The sequence below is a fragment of the Apus apus genome, chromosome 2 (assembly GCF_020740795.1).
Source record: "Apus apus isolate bApuApu2 chromosome 2, bApuApu2.pri.cur, whole genome shotgun sequence".
NCBI classification, from domain to species: domain Eukaryota; kingdom Metazoa; phylum Chordata; class Aves; order Apodiformes; family Apodidae; genus Apus; species Apus apus.
The window spans coordinates 38940832-38961647 of NC_067283.1; the positions used below are offsets into that span (position 1 = coordinate 38940832).

Sequence of the window (20816 nt, forward strand, 5' to 3'; positions counted from 1 at the left end):
CCCAGGCTATTGTTTCAGTCATCTCTGTAAAAATTCACTCCACTTTTTAAAGAAAGTACAATGAACAAAATAACTGGGAACAATTCTAAGCTGGCCCTCCTCTGTGCCTGGGGACTAGGAATGCCCAGTCACAACTTCATGGGAATGCCTTAAAACAAGGCCAGAGACTATGCATAACCAGCATATTTGAGATCCTTCCAGTGGCACATCTAGCACCAGGTATTAGGAAGAGAAGATGCTTCACCTAAGTCTGCCTTCAGGACACAACAGACTTGTTGCATCTAAGAGACAGATGTTTCAAGACAAAGTGGGAGCATGGCACATTCATCACATCAGCCTGCTTTTAGCCCTGCACTCCATCAAAAAGCATAGGCATTGGAGTAATCTCATATTCCTACAGTCATCCCAAGAAACTTTGCTTATACAATTTAAAAATAGTGTAATTCCGGCTCCATTAGCTTCACATGAATTATGATATCAAGGGGGCAAAACTGGCTGTATGCCAGCATTGAAATGGTGAATGACATCGAATGACATCTGGAGAAAAAGAGCAAGCAGACAAATCAATTCAGCTGCAAAGCTACCACAGTCTGGGAGAAGAGCAAAACTGACTTAAGTGACAGAGTTATTCTGGATACAAAGTTTCCAATGAAAAGAGGAACTCTTTCTAGAACACTAGAACCCAGCCTGGATTAGTTTGAAATAAAAATGCAAATTTTATACATTATATATATATAAATAGTCCATGGAATTGAAATATCTTATCCACTAAAAGAAAAAGGTTTTCAGATAAAATTATCTATATTAAGAAGAACGTATGCAAATTTAGTTCATTCAGTTAAAAACAGAGGTCCAAGTAAGACCATAAAATATGGCTTATTCAATTCACTGCAGACTTTCTCTGCAATTAAGTTCACTCAGGGCCAAAAAGGAAATTCAATGCATGCTCATGTCTTGTTTCTGGTGCTTTTTTTTTTTTTTTTTTTTTTTCAATTACACAAAGTGGTAATTTAATTTTTCAAAATTAGTACTGCACAAGATCTGCACAAATCCCACAGAGCACTGTCAAACACACAATACATTAAAGACAAAACCAAATGCATTGGTTCCTTTACTCACAGTATCCTTGACTGCCACATCTAAGAACATTAGAGGCAAGAGTGTCAGACAGAAATGTATTTTTAATTTCCATCTATCTTCATAAACTCCTTTCTTTCGAGTGTCTCCTATTACTCTGAGGTGTGAGGGCTAGGCATAATGTGTTCCTTTAATCCTTTGACAATTTATTTTTTTACTTCAGTATGTATGAAAAAGCTGTATTTACAGAGAGAACCGATACCACTGCACATTAAGGCTGCCAACATTTGCTATCAGAAAGACCCCATTTTCCGTTGCTTAGAACTTGGCCAAACTTTGAACAATAAAAAAAAATCATCGCTATTAATGTCTGTCACAAATGGAATTTTTGGAAGAATGTGGCAAAGACTTATGTCCATGTGTTGTCAGTTGTATGGTAGTAGCATGGACTGCAAAAGGCTACTAGAGGCTATAAAGGATCCAGTTCCTTTAACCCACTACCAGTCCCTGTGTTGCGCTCTCTCGCTTTCAAGTCCTGTGAGTAGTCAGACACTCTCAGCTAGGGACCTGCCATTTTAACCTTGATCATTGGTCTCTTAGGTAGCTCTGCTGCCAGTTTTACTGTTCTGTAGCTTCCTGTGCCTCTGAAGACTCACTCTGCTAGCAAACATCACTGTGTGCAGTCTTTACACCAGTGCCTGTTCTGGGGAATTTCCAGAAGTACCACAGTGTAGCAAACATTGCTCTGTTTCCACAAAGTTTAAGAACTACTGACACCCTTAGGATTTCCTTGGATCTTCCTTTGGTTTCTCACAAATGTTACTTTCCCTTTCAGCCTTTTGATTTAGATACAAGCACTGCCTGGCATGTCCCAAAGAGTTGCTACCATCCAGTATCACAGTATTCTGCCTTTTCCGTGACTCTTCCTTTCCTTGCAACAAGAACATTACCAGCAACGGTTTAAAAATGTAGGAGTTCCCCTTCTGCCTGGTTCAATTTCCTCTGAAACATCCCAAATGCCAGGCTAACTCCAAATACATTCTTAGTTAGTGGTATCTTCTGACAGATAACAAAAAGTCCTAGGTGCACCCTAACCATCTGTGTGCTGGAATCGTATTTCTGGACTCGGAGTAGGAAAAAAAAAAATAAAATAAAAAAAATGCTTTTCAGGCTGGACTGATCAGTTGCTCTAACTTTGATCTTTGATGAGGATGGTGAGTCACTATTCATTCACTCACTGTATTAACTTGTCTATTGAAAGATGCAGGTCTAAGATTTTCTGTCCTCTTATAGACATTTCTAAAACAAGTAGCTCATTTAGTTATTCTAATAGCTCATCTAGTGATTTGATATTTTTGTGGGAAAGCTGTCCTGTTTTCCTCCACGTAAATACAAATTAGATAATTCCACAGACAGAGAAACCTGCAATAGTTTTATTGTATGAACTATGTATCTCACAATCATTGTATTTTTACTAGGAGAACTGCAAGTTTCCATAGGCAGAGCACAGATACCAGAATACTTTCAGTTGAGGATTCTAGTTTGCTTCCTGGCTACAATTAAGAGAAAATTAAAACAGCCTCCTTCTGCTGTTTTATTCTGTCTGTGATTAGGACATTTGTCAAATGCCCCCTTTAAACTGTTGAACTGGAATGACCATTATTACTAACCACTGTATATTATACTCCTCTTTGCTTTCTTAAACCATTTAAATACTCCATTTTATCCACATCTCTTTTAAAATCTAATATACCCATTTTTGTACAAGCTGCTGTAGAATGCCCTTTATCTGAAAAGAAAACCTGTGTGGGGCTTTACTGTCCTACCTCCACTTTATGTCTCCTAAATGGTATTTTTGCCTGTCTTCCATATTACTGCTATAATATTTCATAATTCAAAAATATTGCACCCTTGTAAAATAAATTGTTTACTTAAGAAGCTATTGATGAGCAATTTTATACACTTATACATTTTATATAATTTATACATTTAAATATCACATATAAATACATTATATTTGTATAGAATTCATGTTTTGATAGCAATTATATAGTTTTCAGTAATAATCCCTAAAAAAATTTCCAGCAATTCACTTTCAATTGACTCAATCTTTACCACCTTTTACCTAAAGTTGCAAAATTCAAGATCAATTCACATGCTGGCAATAACAACAATAGTTATCACTTTTGTCTGAATGTTGTTCTATTTGCAATTTGTTCCCGTTTGTTGAACTCTACATCAGCTCTGCCTTTGGACATACACATTGCAATTCCCTGCTACCAGAAAGTTCTCTTCTGGCTCATGGTTGGATGGACACTATTGTATCCTGGTAGAACCAGCTCAGTCCAAGTATTCACCTTCAGCGAGTGTAATTTGTGGTGTTTTACTCCTTCTTCAAATAACATGGCTGTCAAAGCATATAAAATTAATTCTAAGTGCAAGTAAAGAAATAAACTCTCTGAAGTTGAAAAGCTTGCAAAAGGGAAGTGTAGCATTAATAAGGAAACTGTAATGCTCATTTACTGCATGGAATTTTCAACACCTTCCTCAAAGTTCTGTAACAGCATATGCAATGAGAACCCACAAGTTAGGTGGATGGAACAGTAAGAAATACTGACCTGACAGAAAAATGGATTTTTACCATTTGCCAATAAAAATTACTAATGCAGTCCTTTGCTTCCCCCATGCAGTCTGCAGGCATCTCCCAAATCAGATTCTCCCTTTCTATTAGTAATTTCCAGAGTTCTGCAAGTCACATGTACTCAGAAACAACAAAAAGACAGTTGCCCACAGCCACATCGCTGAGAACAGCAGCTTCCATAGAAGACAATTATCACTAACATTTGTGTGCACATCTTGTGATTTGAGCTTGGTTTTGATGTGCATAGTGGAAAGGATGGCTTACCCAGTAATTCTTCTGTTCTATCTGTAAAGTTATACTTAGAAAGTTTACTATGTTTAAGAAGTAAGAGTTGATCTTCCTAGAGCTGTTGGTATAAAACTAACAGAAAGCAGAGAAAACAAATAAAAACTATGATGCTATGACATAAGTAAGCATATGGAGCTATAGAATCATAGGGGTTGAAAGGGACCTCTGAAGATCATCAAGTCCAACCCCCCTGCTGCAGCAGGAACACCTAGACAAGATCACACAGGAACTCATCCAGATGGGTCTTGAATGTCTCCAGAGAGGGAGACTTCACAACCTCTCTGGGCAGCCTGTTCCTCTCATCCTATCACAGGGCACCACTGAAAAGAGATTGGTCCATTATTGACATCCACCCTTCAGATATTTGTAGACATTAATAAAGTTGCCTCTTAGTCTTCTCCTCTCAAGATAAAATTCTTTCATGTAACAGTAAAACTCAGATTTAATTAAAGTTATGGGGACTAAATAAAGGGGAGAAAATTTTTGCAACATCCAAGACTTGGAAATTAGTCTATAATGAAGAGTGAGAGAAAGAGAGAAAATATGGTAGCGTATTGAGAGTGTTTTCCTCCCAAGATTGGTAACAGAAAGATTAGAGGCAGACAGGCTACAATGGGATAATGCCAGAATCTTAAATAAGAGTACAAAATTAAAGGGAAGACACAAACAGGTAAACAAATATTAAAAAAAAGAAAAAACTTTATTAAAATTGAAAAGGATGGATAACACCTTATAGTTAGGACAAAATTATTTTATTCCATAGGCACAGGTTACACTTAATGTAACCTGGGTATATGCTTAACTTTGTATGTCCCTAACCTTCTATAATTTGAATATTCCTACTATATTCATTTGTGGCAAAACTTGAGCTTTAAGATTATCCAGAGGATAACTTAAAAAGCAAAGAGAAAATATTTTCTCATTTTAACAGGAAGCAAAGAGATGCAGAATTTATGCAGTTAACATACGTATACAAAACAGTAAAAAAAAAAAAAAAAAAAAAAAAAAAAAAAAAAAGCAGCATGAACAGACTTTATTTACTAAATACAGCTATTAAACCTATTTTGTCTCTTAACTGTAAGGTTTTTATTGATTATATTAAAGCCATTCAGAATGGCTTCATTCAGGAATAAAAATTATTATGCACGTGTCAAATCCCTATTATTTCAGGTCATACTTGAAATCAGTATGTTATCAGCCTCTAGGAAAACAGAATTAATCAAGTTGACATAAAATTGCTTGCCAAACATTAACAAGCAAGTCAACAAATAAGCCATTTCTTTTCCAGAGAGGGGAAAAAAAATGCTTTCTAGTAAACCGATGCACCTGAAAATGGCCTGAAACAGCTTTAAGCTTCAAAATTATTCACACTTCACAAACAAAATTTTATCTCACCAGAGGAGTAAGGAGAGAAATGACAGTTCTACCTCATTATAGAGTTTCACATCAAGATATTTACCACTATCCTATCACTGTCAAATCTGATTATAAACCAGGGATCAGCAAGCAGGAGATTAAAGGCTCATCTGAGAAGGTGGAACAAATGAAATTGATGAAAACTGTCCAGACTGCATCAGTTTTCAGAAACAGTTATCCAGGTAGAGGCACTATTGAAATTACAGATATGAGTGCTCTCAGTCTCTCTCTGGCTTTGAAATGCAAATTAAAACTGCTGGAATTGTTGAACAGAAAGTGCTAACTTTTTAATATATATTGTGGGAGTCTCCTCACTTTAACAAGCCTTGAGGAGCAGAGATCAATGTTTTATTAAATGGAGATCCTATCTTATCTTTGGGCTCTGTTCTTATTGGTGAATTTTTTTCAACACAGGCATTAAATGCATGCAATTTTTATTATGTAAGTAAAGGAAGGACTTACTGTTCTGTAGTCTGTTTGATATGTACTTAAGGTAATACAAGAGCACTAAGGTCATTTGATCACGTATCCATCTGAAGCCGCTTTAAAGAAGCCACAGCTCAAAAGAAAGAGCTGGCCAGCTGTAAAAGCAATAACAAAGCCTAGTGATAGAGGATTATGTACATAATCTCTATTAGATGACGGTTGAAGTGTTAAAGACTGAGATTTTACTGCTCAAGAAGAAAACAAGAGTGTGGGGGTATTTCAAGTTGCCTTTCCCACTGCCACCCAACTAAATGACAGTCCACTCTTCCAGTTGCCACAATGTGATTTGCACTTGCCAATTACCTTTTACAGATTTTACAGTGTAGTACCCAACTGGGTTCTGAACATGAGATGATGCAAAGTGAAAATGGGTATCCTTTGATTTCCTGATGCTCTCTAAACCCATGATCTTTCTGCACATATATAAACACCTTACAGAACAGCAAGTAATCTCAACCTCTATAAGAAAATTGACACATTCCCCTTCCAACAGGGTCAACTCAGAGAAGAGGCAGAAACCCACGTACAGGCTCTCGACACAGCACCTAACTCTAACTTGAGAGCTACACAGGCCCAAATCTGTGCCTGTTTCTTCATGCACAAGAGCAGGTGCAAGCGTGTTCAGGGCGCTGGCTTTTATAGCATGCAGGAGTCTCTCCCAGCAACATGCTGGGTATAGGAGTAGTGTATCATCAGGACAGACCAAGTTTAATTTCATTCTCTGTGAACTGCAAATGCAATTTCTCTTGCTGCATCCTGGGAAAAGTACAGCAGCAAAACTATCTTCCCACAGTGGATCTACTAAAATGACTTTTTAAAAAAAATGAATGGAAAGAGAGAAAGAAATCCTATGCAGAATAAAACACCAGTCCTTACACATTTTTTTAAATTATACTGTCTAAGATGGAAGTTCCACTCTGACATTTTAAAATACTTTATTTTATTTCAGCTATCAGTAAAGATTAAAAAAAAAAAAAAAAGTTTTTTTGGAAAAAAAATAATATATCACTACACAGAAAGCGAGAATAATCACTTTCCCTGTCGTCCCCATCCTCCCACATTTTCCTTTATGGGTTTTTCTGCTTTTGCTGCCTACATTCTTCATCTAAAGTCAAACCCTCTGTTTATGGCATCACAGTGGTTGCTGTGGAGGTGATTATGATGTTCAAAGCCAAAAGTGGTAAGCTCAAATTTAGAATGAGCAGCAGTATCTCATGAAATCTGTCAAAAGTAGTAGGAGATTAAAAAAAAAAAAAAAACAACAAAAAAAACCCCAAAACCACACATAACAGAGCACGTATAACAACACAAGTAAATTTACTTCTTAAATTGCTGCTTGCCATTGACTTTCATTGTCATAACTCTTTTCAGACATGTTACTCCTATGGCTGTAGAGACCAAGTGCTAAGGTACACATATGGAAAAAAGCACACAAGAACAGACAGCAGTAACACAGATGGCAGCAGAATTCCTAGCCACGCTCCTCAGTAGTGCCTGCTGTGATTACTATCTTCTGCAGCAAAAACATCAAAACAACAAAACATGGTAACACAGGCATTCACTACACCATGCTGCTCTAACAGTGAAAGTACTTCAAGTGATCCTTCATACAGCACATTTCTCTACACCAGATTCAAGACTCAGTAAGTTATGAACAGAGAACACAGATTTCTGAAAAAGCCCTTAGTTCATTATAATTCTTTCTGCTAGATGTATTGGTTTCATACTCATCTTCTTACACACAGACACTTTTAAAAAGACAACTGTTGGAGTACGGGTGCTAATTCTCAAGAAACATGTCAAAGATTACAAACAGGAGACATCTGCCTTGCCATTAGCATCACAAAATCAGCCACTGCCAAATTTTCATAACTCTGGTAGCAGATACAGTTCTTAATTTTTCCCTACATTAGGAAAATTATGAATTATATAAATTAACTGCATTAGTTTCTAAATGATGCATTGCCCCTACCTCAGACACCTCAAGTATTACTAAGAGTGTAAGCTCCAAATAAAACCAATTAATAAAGACTTCTGAGTCAAAAATGCTTACCCACCTCCTTGTTAAAAGCCAAACCAGCAAAGAGCATTGGGACAAAGATAATCTCAGATATCAGATTTTTTTTTTTAACTAAGAAGTGGGGACAACACAAGCAACAAAAAAAATCAAAGCTGAGACTTTAATGGCCACAGAACTCAATGAAAGAACTTATCAAAATATTATCAAGCAAAGAAAGTGTTTCTCTAAACAATCTCTTAACATGAGTGCCTGCAGAGTGCTCATGGCCAAATGTACCTTATTACATGATTGCAGAAGCATTAAAAATTTAATTATATCAAATAGCTGGAATTATTTTATATACATACACACACATATAATATATATCTATAAAAATTATAAAGTGTTTCCTGGGAAAGAAAACCAGTACTCTTCCATACCAAGAAAATACATTACCAGCAAGGCAGTATTACTTCATGCCTGGTGTGTTGCGTGACAATTTCTTACACAAGAATATCATTGGAAAACAGTGAAATTCACTGGTAGGCTTATCCACAAAAAAATACCAGGACAGAAAGATGAAAGAAAGATGCAACTTCTTCAGCAGATTCCTGAAGCCAGACCCAGGGAGCACCCAGAGAGACCCACCCACCCTGCCAGTAGGGTGGAATGTGGAGCCTCAGAGCAGGCAGCCATGCCATTGTTCTGAAGCTGGGACCCAGAGAGTGCTGGGAGCCCAAAGCCAACAGAACCATCAGGGTTCCAGACTCCTTGCCAAAGGAGCTAGAGACAGACCCCAGAAAGTTTCTGAAAGGCTCCTAATGTTCACAAACAATGATCAATGAAACAACTTTCAACGAACATTGGGCTGCACTTTGGTTATGGCTTCCTTGCTCTTGGCTAAAGAGTGCAAGAAGTACGGTTAGAGTTCAGTGCAATGCAGAATGTTTGGTTCATAGACAATTTTAGACAAAGTTTTTTGTTTTGTTTTCCAATCTGATTTCTATTAGAGGAGGGGATAATTCTTATGAATACACTGGGATTGTGTTCACTTCTACAGCTTTGTGGCCAACTATCCAGAGCCAAGACACACACGAGCTTTCTACTAATAGAACCTAGTGAAATGGAGCACAAAGCAGGAATCCAGACAGACAGAACTTAAAGAGATCCAACACTAGTTCTCTTCCTTCAACACTGCTGAAGAGAGGTGCACCAGAGATTGGTGGCTTTACTTCAGAAGAGTGTAAAAGGTAGAAGCACATATTGAATGTGGACCTCTAAGTCAAGTCTGATGCATACAGTATACAAGCTCAGCATATTTAAAGAAGAGAGGAAGCAAAACAGTGGCCTAAGGACTGAATCTCTCAAACACACACACACACAAAAAAAACCACCCCAGACCACTATACAGGAACTTTTGAATTACCCGGTATGCCAAAACTCTTAATGAGTTTTCCAACAGATAGCTGCTGCAGGGCCAGATAGCTGTCATACTCTTCTGTATTTTGTTTAAAAGCTACTATGTTTCTAGGTGCATTCTTACTAGAGATTGCAAGCCTAGGAATAGTTATCATTCTTTTTACTCAGAGAGTCATGCATATAAGTAGATTATTAGCTTTCAATGGTTTATTTTCTGGAATATCCTAAAATGAGGCTGTTTGCATTATGTTTTGCAAGCCCTACTTCAGACCATCAGCAGAAACATTTTAGCAGCCCTTACTCTTGGCCTTACTTCTGGGAAGATGGGGACATTATCTAGAACTCCCACATTTCTAAAGTTTTCAGGCTGGATTTTGAATTTTGACTTGTGAAAAAGTAACCAGCTGCCAGATTTGTGCATTCTCCTTCCTTTGATGTTTTCAGTACTGGGCTGAAGAAAGCCTTGAGCAACCCGACCTGATCTCACAGCTGACACTGAGCAGGAGACTGGACTGTAGACCTTCCTCAGGACCCTTTCAACCTGAATTATCTTATGTATTCCTCAGATTTCCACTAGAAATGTTAAATGCAATTATAACTTAATGGATCTAAATATTTTAACTTAATTTTTTTTAAAAAGCCTTATACTATTGTCATGCTATACCAATAAAGAATTTTGAAACTTTCCTCTTTTTACAATGAAAAGCAGTAAAATAGCATTTCAGTTTGCAGAATACTAAAGCCATTGGCTAAAAATGTCCTTCCGCTATGAAACTGGCATTGTGGTGCTGCAGGAATAAGAAAGGGAAAAAAAGCTAGCCATGATCCAGAATGCATGTTCAGATTTACCCTCCTTGCAACGGAACAACTGCTGAAAGCTGCAAAGAACTCTGAAAAATTCCCAGGTGCCACTAATCATCACACTGTGAGATCATTTGTCTGCTCCAGTCCCTGGAACAAGTGGCAAAACAGAAGAATTTAGAAAGCCTAGAAAATAAGTTCACCAACTGATGTCGTACATACAGCAAGCAACTATGTCCCACAAGGTCAAGTCCCTTCAAGATCAGAATCTCACTCCAGTCACTACAGTTTCTGCCAGGTGATCTTTTTCCTGCCTTTACATTTGCAATATAGCCCTCTCCAAAAAAGTGCACTGAGCTGGGACCAGCTTCTTAGCCTGGACATCAGGCAAAGAAAGACCACACACAAAAAAAACCCCAAATATTTTCCTATTCTGATCAGACCATTACCATTTATTGGTGAAAAATAACAAGACAGCTTCCTGTTGGACAATGAATAAAACCAGTGCTAATTTTTGCTTCCTTAGAACTTCCCTTGGTAGGCCAAAGGCTTGTAGCAAATCAGGCTGCACCCAGCTGTACAATTAACACAACCAGCCAACCATCCCTCAGGCTATTCCACTGTTAACTGAAATCAATACTTGGACTGGGAATAGCCAGCCATAGAGAATCTACAGAAGTCCAACACCAACCAGACTGGAAAAGACTGTGTTTCCCTAAAGCATTTCTTGTGTTCTAAAGACCACTTTCCTCCAGTTTTTAAATGAATTTGCAGACCTGAATATCTCTTGGAATTCCAAATAGCCAGACAGCCAAAATTTCACACCTCTAGCTTAAATAAAAACTGAAGATTATGTTCCCATTCCCTCTGATTCAGACTTGAACATTATAAGCTGTATATTGACAATGTCAAGACTTGATAATCAAGATGTCTTATATTTAAAATAATGCAGAAGCCTGGAGACATTCTGCCCAGAACAGAACACAACAACTCATCTGTTTCATGGTCTTGGCTGATGTGAACACATCTCAAGGGTCCCTTGATCTCTCTGAGATCAGCTTCTCATTACCAAACCTCCTCTCACTTACCTCCTAAGAAATTTTACTAACACCTACTTCTTGTCTAGAAGGAACAATGACCTCCCACATGAAACCACAATGACTATCAGCCAAAAAGATGAAACTGGTGAAGATACCTGGTTACACAACACAAATTTACTCAATCCAGCTTCTGGAGAAAGAGTATCTCTTCTCCACCTCCCATTCCTCCCCCTCACTACCAATGCCAGCAGTTTAGACAGCTCTGTAGTTTCAGAGCTTCAGAGTGCTAAGTATTGAACAAAATACTGGAATGGTTTGTACAGCAAAGCTCAATGCAGTCAACGACAATATCAAGTCGTCCTTCCCATTCCACAAGTTTTTGGATTTGTTATCACAAACTAGCAGTTCTACTTTAATCTGCTTTTAGGAAAAGATTCTACCCACTAATTCTACTCTTTGCTTCTACTTTTGGATACTTTCCACAGGAATGTGGCATCAACAGCTCTTAATGAAAACTGGTCATAGGAAGCATACAAAAACATTCTTAGATGTCACTGTGCACATGACAAGATCACAAAGCCATCTTAAAAAGAACAAATATGGTTTACACATATTTTAGTTTTATTTATTAAGCAGATCCTTCAGTATTTACCTTCCAAATGCAAAAAGTTGCTCCTTTCATGTAAATAAAGAAAATAACTGCAACAATACTACCTCAAAGTTAAGCCTAAATATTATTAAATAAATCAAGTTACAGCCAGTATAACTTTTTAACAAAAGCATATTTATTTGCAAATCACTCTGCTTAAACAACAAGGAGCTCTCCATCTGTAAGCCCATTCACATGGCAAGAGGTGCAAATTTGCCTTTGCTGGCACACCCTCCCTGCCATGTGGCCCCTTCCTTTGCACTGTGTTACTTCTCTGCTCTATTAACATTATTAATCAAAAAATGCCACTACAGCTTTGTTTCACTTTCTGTTTAATGCTTCAATATTTTAATAAGCACTAATTTAAAATCCATCAATAAAATGGAACATATCAAAGCCGACCTACAATAACAACATTTCTGGTTTAAGTGTTATAAGTATGCATGTGTTGCATCATACATATAGAAATATATGAAAACGCTACCCTAAGGTTTCATGAGAAAGGTTGAATCTTAAGAGAATAAAGATATTCCAGGTTTTGGGATGGCTAATCCTGCTGCCACTCAGACCAGCACTGGTTAAAGTCCAGCCCAAATACATGTGGAAAAGCAGTCAGAGTTGCCACAGTTCAAATCAATCATTATGGCCATGAGATGAAACAAATCCAGTGCATAAACAGGCATTCCAACCTTGGTTAATGGACAAGATGATTCATTGTTATAACATGGCAAGGTTAAGTGGAAAGACAAAAGCAGAGACACTAAACTGAATTCTAAGACTGGAAACTTCCAGAAGCAAGTATAAAACACCTCTGAGCCAGGGTTACTCAAAACATAAAAATACTTCAGAATGGACTGAGATGCTTTCTAAAGTTCTGTCAGAGTAATCATTTCACCAAGCTTCACAATTTTAAACAGCAAGAGCCAAATGATCAGGAAAGTGATTTCCCACCCTCTGCCCCTTTTAAACCACAACTTGCATTTCCCAGCAAAGTGATTTGTGACCTCTGTCTGATTAAAACTCTCCAAATCTTCTATAAAAAAAGGTCAGGAAAGTAAATCTGGTTATGGAATGAAGAAGTCGTCTTCGGTTTCTTAACTACATTTCTGTGCCAAAATTAGACTTAAATGAGTATCATAAAACTGTATTTGGAGTCTGCATCTAAGAACTAGATGGTGGGTTTGTCATTCCATTGTAATTAAAATTTAGAATGATCTACGGATTTATAGCTTTAATTACTTACTTCTAATTGTGCAAGTTGTAATGCTACGTTATATCAATACCATAGATAACCTCTTCTGTGAACCAGAGGAAAAATGCCATGTAACAGTCATCTACTGTTTTGCCAGGCATGATGCTGGCCATGAAGGGTATTACCTTTTTTTACAGTAACACTATTGTGAACTATGTTGAAAAAGAAAACAAACAAACAACAACAACAAAAAAAAGAAACCCAAAACATACACAGAACAGAACTTAACTCCTTAATCAGCTCTTTAAGAAGTTGTAGATGTCACGTACATTGTCTGATGAAGATAAGTAAAGAGGTATCAGCTACCGCTTACATTAGGGAAAAGACTAAGCAAGTTAAAATACATTCGGTAAACCAACCTTTCTTGCTCCTCAGGTCAAACCCTTCACTCATCCATTTGTGTAGAAAGCCTCGTCTTCACAGCAAGGTGTGTATTACACATGGAAAACACACACTCATTGACTAGTGACAACCCAAAAGTGGCTGAGGCACCAAAGCATTAGTAGTTCTAAATAACACCAATGTTCACACTTTCTGAATATATAGGCTAGAATTTTTTTTTAAGATTTGAAGTCTACCTGCAGATTATTCCAGTTGATCACAGGAAAGAGGTTCTCTTGCTTCAAGAAGATAACTTATTTCATATTAAGCAGATTTATATAGATACATAAACGCCTACGTGAATTTCAGACACTTACTTTTATCAAATACTACATTAAGCCACACATCAAAAATGAGGCATAGAGAAGTATGCCTCCAGCAAGACAGAAGATTCGGTTATGACTACTTCAGTATGACCAAGAACACTATTTCCCAAGAGACAGAGAAGGAAAAAAGGAATAAGCCAACAGAAAATACCAAAGCACATTGTTGAATATTTCAAGAAGAAATGTGTGAAGATGAGAACATCTGAAACTGGAAAGCTCAAGCACAACTTCATTTCCCTGGCACCAACTGTGGAATTAGTCCAGTCCAGTAACAAACAGAAGTGGTTAGCCTATGGGCATATATCTAAGCTTATACAGAGGAAAATAATGGAAATAGAAAAACAGGATGTTTTTTCTCCCTCTCTCCCTGCTCTTCCATCAGTTCAACACTGTTAGAGGAATCCACGCTTCCCTAGAGCGACGATATTCTGAATTCTTACTGTGCTCCAACCTTTCCATTACACTCAGGTGGAATAAACACCAAACAGAGACAATTTTTTATCTTGTTCTATGACAGCTCTAGACAGATGAAGACTAAAATTAGTCAGTGAGTCCAGGTGAAACAAAGGTCTGTGTTGTTACAGCTCACATTTATTTATCCAGCCTAAGTGGGCATGTTCCAACATATTGGTACAATACCAACTGATTTCATTATGCTGGCTGAAGCACAAAGGACTAAAGAGGACTTCAACTCCCCAGCCTAAATTTGGCACATTTTGTGAGCAGCTTAAAAAAATTAAGAAGTAATGACTTTCTGTCTGAAATAACACTTGAGTGTACACACACATTCCTACACATACATTCAGCACTATTTACTTGTGTTATTTTCCCTGGTCATTGTTTTAATACTAAGGATGCAGTCCTACTTTATCACTACAAAACTTTCACATAGCTTTAAAAAGGGATATAAAATATTGCTTCCTCTCCAGAAGTTATTTTTGGTGGTGTCAAGTAACTTAAAACATCTTTCTGTTCCACAAATTTTAGTCACAAACTTTCCATATCTGCTCCGTAAGGGAGGAGATTATTTCACACCAGTATTTCAAAGTTTTCTTAAACAGTACAGTAAAATATTACTTGATTTACATGGTGTTTTCCATTATACTTCGCCTTGACATCTTCTGCTTAGAGAGTATTTGTAATAGAATTCTGGCTGCAGCCATCTATCTAGGTTTTCAAGCTCTTCGGAGATTTTACATGTAAGGTGCCAATGCTAACCCGACATTAAATCATTTAAACAAGACTGTTAATATTCATCATCTTAACAGGATCTTGATCTTTTTGCTGGAGTCTTGACGATGACTTTGTTTACTGTCTAGGCCACAGTGGGTAGAAATGCTAGTCCTACTTTACATTGCTTTACATGGTATAAAACTACAGAAAGTGTAAAATAAACTTCTGAACATTAAATCACAGAAAAAAAAATTCAATTTTTTTTTTTTATATTTGAAAAGTATAAAAAAGTTTCCATAATTGCTCATATAAAAGCTGAGAAGAATGTCAAAGCTGGCAAATACTTGTAGCTTGACTCAGTAAACAGCACATTTGCATAGGTGTTCACAACTCAGCATGCATCCTGCCAGTTTAGACCCCTAAGTGATGCCCAAATAAATGCATTTTAATCGAAACATACACAGAAATATTGTGCTTGATCTTCAGCTGGTGTCAATCATAAGAGTGCCATTGAGATCCACAGGGCTATGATACTTTTTACCAACACCAGCTGGTGGCCCACTGAAATGGTTTAGCAGCAAAAAGAATAGGGAAGATCATCATTACTTCCCTAAATTGAAAGAATTCATACTTTTGATATCTCCAGTATTCTTGTGAATAGCTCTCACTTCACTTAGATAATTGCATACATGTATAAATGAGTCAAACCTATAGATCTGTTTGTCAGGTAAAAACACAGCTAACATACCACAATTGCACTTTCAAGCGTATCTTACTTATAGCCTCTTAAATGCTTTAGTTTGAACATTTTAGGTACATTTTCCGCTCTTGCATGAAATGGCCAACAGTGCCTACAAAAGCCAAAATTTACTCACAAGTAAATTTTCACAGACTTTGAAAATAGAATGTTTCTATAATTTCAAAAACTCAAGAAGCATACTAAAGTAATAGTACTTTTTTGTCCCCAAAAATCTCCATGTAGCACACAATAAGTATTAGGGACACACAAATTAGGCATAGTTGTTTTTTTTTACCTTACATTCAGAGTTGTTAACAGATAGTAAATGACCTGGTAAATATGTACAGTGCACCTTCCAAAGACAGTCCAGTAGAAAGGGTAACCACCCTTAAAGCACAGTTGAAAATTAATTGGGATGCAAACTATATGTGCTGTAGCATAATTTAGTGTTCCATGTAATTGCTTAAATGAGAATTTAGTGTCATATGATACTTCACAAAACATTTACAAGCAACACTGACAGACTGAAGCACAAGACATCTTTTTGTTAAGGTAAATTAAACCAAGTTATTTTATAACTCCCTAAGTTAGCTAATTTATGGTAGACGTACTTTGATAATGTTTTAATCTTGGCAGCATACTGCAGTATTATAAACTTTGCCATAATTACGTAGTTCTGTCAATCAAAGGTTTTCAGTTTGGCCCAACACCTTACACCACACAGACTGCGGGTTAAAATCTGGCTCTTCTCAGGTCAGTGGCAAAATTCCCACTGACTTTACTGCATCCAGGATTTAGGTCTATGTGCCTAACAACTGTATAACACCCACAAACAACAGGTATACAACTTAAAGAGATCACTACCAGTATTACACTCAGAATTAACAGGATAAATATTTACAACTATTTTTAAACAGACACATCCTCTAACTGAATAACACCTCCCTTCTTGAGCAGTCATTTATTCTAGAGGGGTTTTTTGATACACACTGACAAAACCTTTGCTTAGAAGCGTTAGTCTGTTTCTCCTTTGCCTTATGAAAGAGGCATAAACAAGCAGAAGAGAAAAGGAGGTGTGGCTGCAAAATCACTCTATCTCAGAAATATCCAGGTGACAGTCAGTGGGAGAAGCAACTTCTAGTTGTCTTTCATTTCAGACTTGCACTTGGTACGACTTTGATAGCCAGCACCTTCAGAATGCCATTGCCTAAAACACCAGGCTCCTCATCCCAACACCTTTGTCATCAAGATTACTGCATATGTTACAGCACTCCACACACTTGTGAAGAGTACAAATTATTCCTTCAGCCAAATTATTTTCTCTGGAAAAGGCACAAAGTTACTTTGGGGACGGATATATCCAACAACCAAGAAGTACAAATTAAAGCAGAACTCAAACAACTTAAACAGTTACTCCATCCTTGAGGGATTAGATCAGACTTCTGCAACGAAGCAGCGGGTTTAAAACCCATGAGGAACGCACAGCTAGAACAAATTCTAGAGGGATTTCCAAACACTGAGACCGTATCTCCACAAGCAGCTGGGTTTGTTCATCAAAGCAGACAACAATGACAGCTAAGTGGTACAGTAAGGAAACTGTACGTGACAGATTTGGCTCCGAATAACCACATTCACCATTCAGCACACAACGGGTCATGAACCTGAACACTTGTTTTTAATAGTTCGTGTGACACCATTCCTATCTTTTCAAAGCCAGGATCTAGTTCGGGAAGAACTGTTTGTCTGCTGCTTAGCCCTGGAAGAGAGCATCCACCTACTAAACAAGTAAGGCGAGGGACAACAGCCCACAGGGCAATTATTTGTAATAGCTCTTCCCGGGCATTAAGACCAGACAGATGGAAGCCAAAAAGATTTCGAGGACTCTTCCCAGATTCACTAGCGTTTGCCAGGCTGCAAATGCTTTCTGCAACGATCAAAGAAGCCGCTATCAAAGCAGGATGCCAAAACGCAGGCGAACCCTATTCCTCTCCCCTAGCCCCGGTACGTGGTAAATAAAAAGCGTGAGAGGCAGCTCGGCGGAGTTTGGGCGCAGGGACCTTGCCTCCTTTCGCACCCGCTGAAGGAGAAAGGAAAAGAAAATCCCCCTGCCCCAGAAGAGCCGAGCGGGGAAAACAAGTCACAGACAAGTTGACCGCGGGGCTCCCCGTCCCACCTCGCCGCTCTCCCCGTCGCAGCCGCCCCCTTACCGTGCGGCGGCTGGGGCTTGCCGCCCGGCGGCTTCTCCTTCCTGCCTCCCGCCGCGCTCCGCAGCCGCCAGCCCGCCGTCCCCCTGCCCAGCGAGCCGGCCATGCCGCGGGCGGGGGCGCCCCCGCGCAGCGCCGCGCAGCGCAGCGCCGAGCCCGGCGCGGGGAGAGCGCGGGGGCGGCGGTGGAGAGCGGGACCCGCTGCCCGGCGACGGCGAGCGGGAGCAGCGCGGTCCCGGCGGTCCCGCCTCCGCCCGGCCCGGTGTCAATCAGCGCAGGCGGGAGCGGCGCAGAGCCCTCGGCAGCACCGCCCCGCGCCCCCAGCTTCGCTCCCTCGGGGCGGCGGGGGAAGGCGCTTGGCCCCCCGCCCGGCCGGGTCCTGCCCGTTCGTACCGCGGGGAGGGAGAAGATCAGAGGAGGAGGTGGTGGGCTCCCGGGACCAGAAGGGTTCCACACTTGGGAAATTACAGTCCCCAGCATAAGCCTCCTCCTACAGCACCTTCGCTGAAAAAAATCCTGTAGGTTACCTCCTGCCATCAAAATAATTGGTTCTGCACACTCCTGACTCCACAACGATGAGTAACTCAACCTGAGATTCCCACTTCCCACAAGCCCATGTGTGGTGAGGCAGCAGCCTCCGTCCTTCCCTCCCTCACCTCCGCGGAGCACCCTCTTCCTCGCTCTACTCCCAGGGACTCCCCCCGCCATCCTGCTCCTTCCCTTGCTTTGCCATGGAGCCTTCAACATTTCTGGAAAAGGTTCATTGCAACGTGAGAAACGTAATGCTCTCCAAACATTGTTGTCTTCTCCAAATCAGATTTAGTGATTAAAAAGTTAGAGGCACAGAGAGATGGAATTTTAGTAATTTTCAGGCAAGAAAAAATCGTTTGAAATGCAGTTGTAGTCGTGAGGATTTGGCAAAGCTATATGGTTCCTAAGCACAAATAATGCACATGACTTTTTGTTTGTAATCTTGATGATTAATCCACCTGTATGTCAAATTTTAGCAGTCACTGTAACAGCCCTGGAAAGGTATTCTGCAGCTGATATTTAATTTTTCAGACACCTATATATCTGTATATCATAAGCACCTTTACCATCCATATACTTCTATCTGGACACTTTGAAATACAGAGCAAATGTACCTGGGATTTGCACTGATGCTTCTATTGGGGGAAAAAAGGAAAAAAATAAAGGGGGGGGGGGGGGGGGGGGGGGCAGGAGAAGGGAAAAAAATTAAAATAAAATAAAAAAAGAAAAGAAAAGGTCCTTCCTGTGCCACTGTATTCCATCTGTTTCTTTGACTTCAAGAATCTTGTGGAGAACAGTAACTAGGATTCATTGTTACCATAACTTTCAAACTTAGCCTTTGGAAACTGACTCAGAACAAAGTTGCCTTTTTATTATTTGTTTTGTTTCGGTTGGTTGTTTGGTTTTTTTTTGACAGACTTTCTTCGGCTTTAAAACTCATATGGTCAAGGTGTAAAGCAGCCACAGGTTACAATGCCAATAGCACTGTTTTGTCCTCCAGTTAAAAATTATTCCCCTTTTTTCTGAACACTGATTGCCTCCAACAGCCTCTGCTAATCCGTTACCCATCCCATACCCTGAGTTCCCCTCAGCCGTTCTGCCTCACCTGAGAATTCTGTGAGTCAGTCTGATGTTGTCATCTGCTGAAGCTGTTGGGTATTTGAACACACTGCATCGGGGAGGGGGGGGAGAAGGGGGGTTTCATCAGTGCTGAGAATGATTCATGTGAACAAGGGTCACTGACCTTGACCTGACGTGCACAGATACACCCCGTGGTGATGAATGTAATGGAGTAAACAGTCAGATATGGCTGCTTATTCCCTTCTATACTGTCATTCTTGCCCAACTCTATTACACTATAATACAAATAATGACTCATTTGCTTATCCTGATAATACAACATTTATAAACTTGCTATTCATCTCTGCTTGAAGGATCTTGAATAAATACACTTCCAAGACGACTGAATTAATAACATATTTCTATCACTTGATCCTGCTTCTGTTGTTACTGATAAAGACTACACAAGTGGGCATGTGGTGTATCATGTCACTGCTGTTCTACATGAGGATGTCTTTTATAGTGAATAGACTTTTTAAAAATGTACTTCTATAATAGTGTTTACACAGAGGACAAGGCAAAAAGGAAAAAACAAAAGAAAATACATCTGGAAATACATCTGCTTTTTGCAAAGAATATGAAAGTCCTACAGCAATTAATGGGAATACAAATTAAGAACAGGGTATAAAAAAGTTACTTAGGGAGCAATATTTTTCAATAACATAAAAATATATAGCATATAAACCGAGGAATTAGTGAGGAGAAGGAAAAACCTAAAATAGTTATATGTAGAAGTAACAGTCCAGAACAGGTTTAATAAAGAAGAAAAAGCTTGTATCAACCTTACATACTTCAATTTGGTTTTGTGCAAAGAGGTATTTTTGCAGAAAGTTCCACAGCTGAAAAAAAATGTATTTGCAACCCATTCTTGAAAGACTGATTTTTCCATTATCAGCATTTAATAACTTTGGGTTTATTTTTTGTTCTGGTTTTGTTTTTTTAAAATTAGTGAAAGACACAAAATTCTTCTTAAATATTATTGTACAGTGTAGTAGTACCTGTGATTTAAAGGACCATTCTACTTATTCATCGTGTTCTGACAAAAGATGTACTGGAGAATATGAGCAGCCTCTGTTGAAAAGAAAAACCACAGATGTCATAAAATGGTAATACTGAAAATGTTAGTTGGTGCCTCTATGTGTCATACTGTAGCGTCGTAAGTTGCAGGCTAATATTTGTTTATTCTTTTTTGTTTCCTGGCTCATTTCATGTTGAAGATGTACAACTGTTTTCTTGTATTAACTTGGCGCTGTTTTTCCACTGGCAAAAGAGTAT

At 38.8% G+C, this 20816-nt stretch overlaps 1 protein-coding gene across 1 annotated transcript in view; it reads right to left on the bottom strand.

Annotated features, from left to right (window-relative positions):
- ZNF385D (zinc finger protein 385D) overlaps nt 1-17997 on the bottom strand; it is a 417913-nt gene extending 399916 nt beyond the window's left edge. Inside the window, exon 1 of the mRNA XM_051611827.1 lies at nt 17895-17997. Coding sequence (XP_051467787.1) covers nt 17895-17997 — 103 coding nt within the window. The remainder of the gene's footprint in view (nt 1-17894) is intronic.
- Between the last annotated feature and the right edge of the window lie 2819 nt (nt 17998-20816).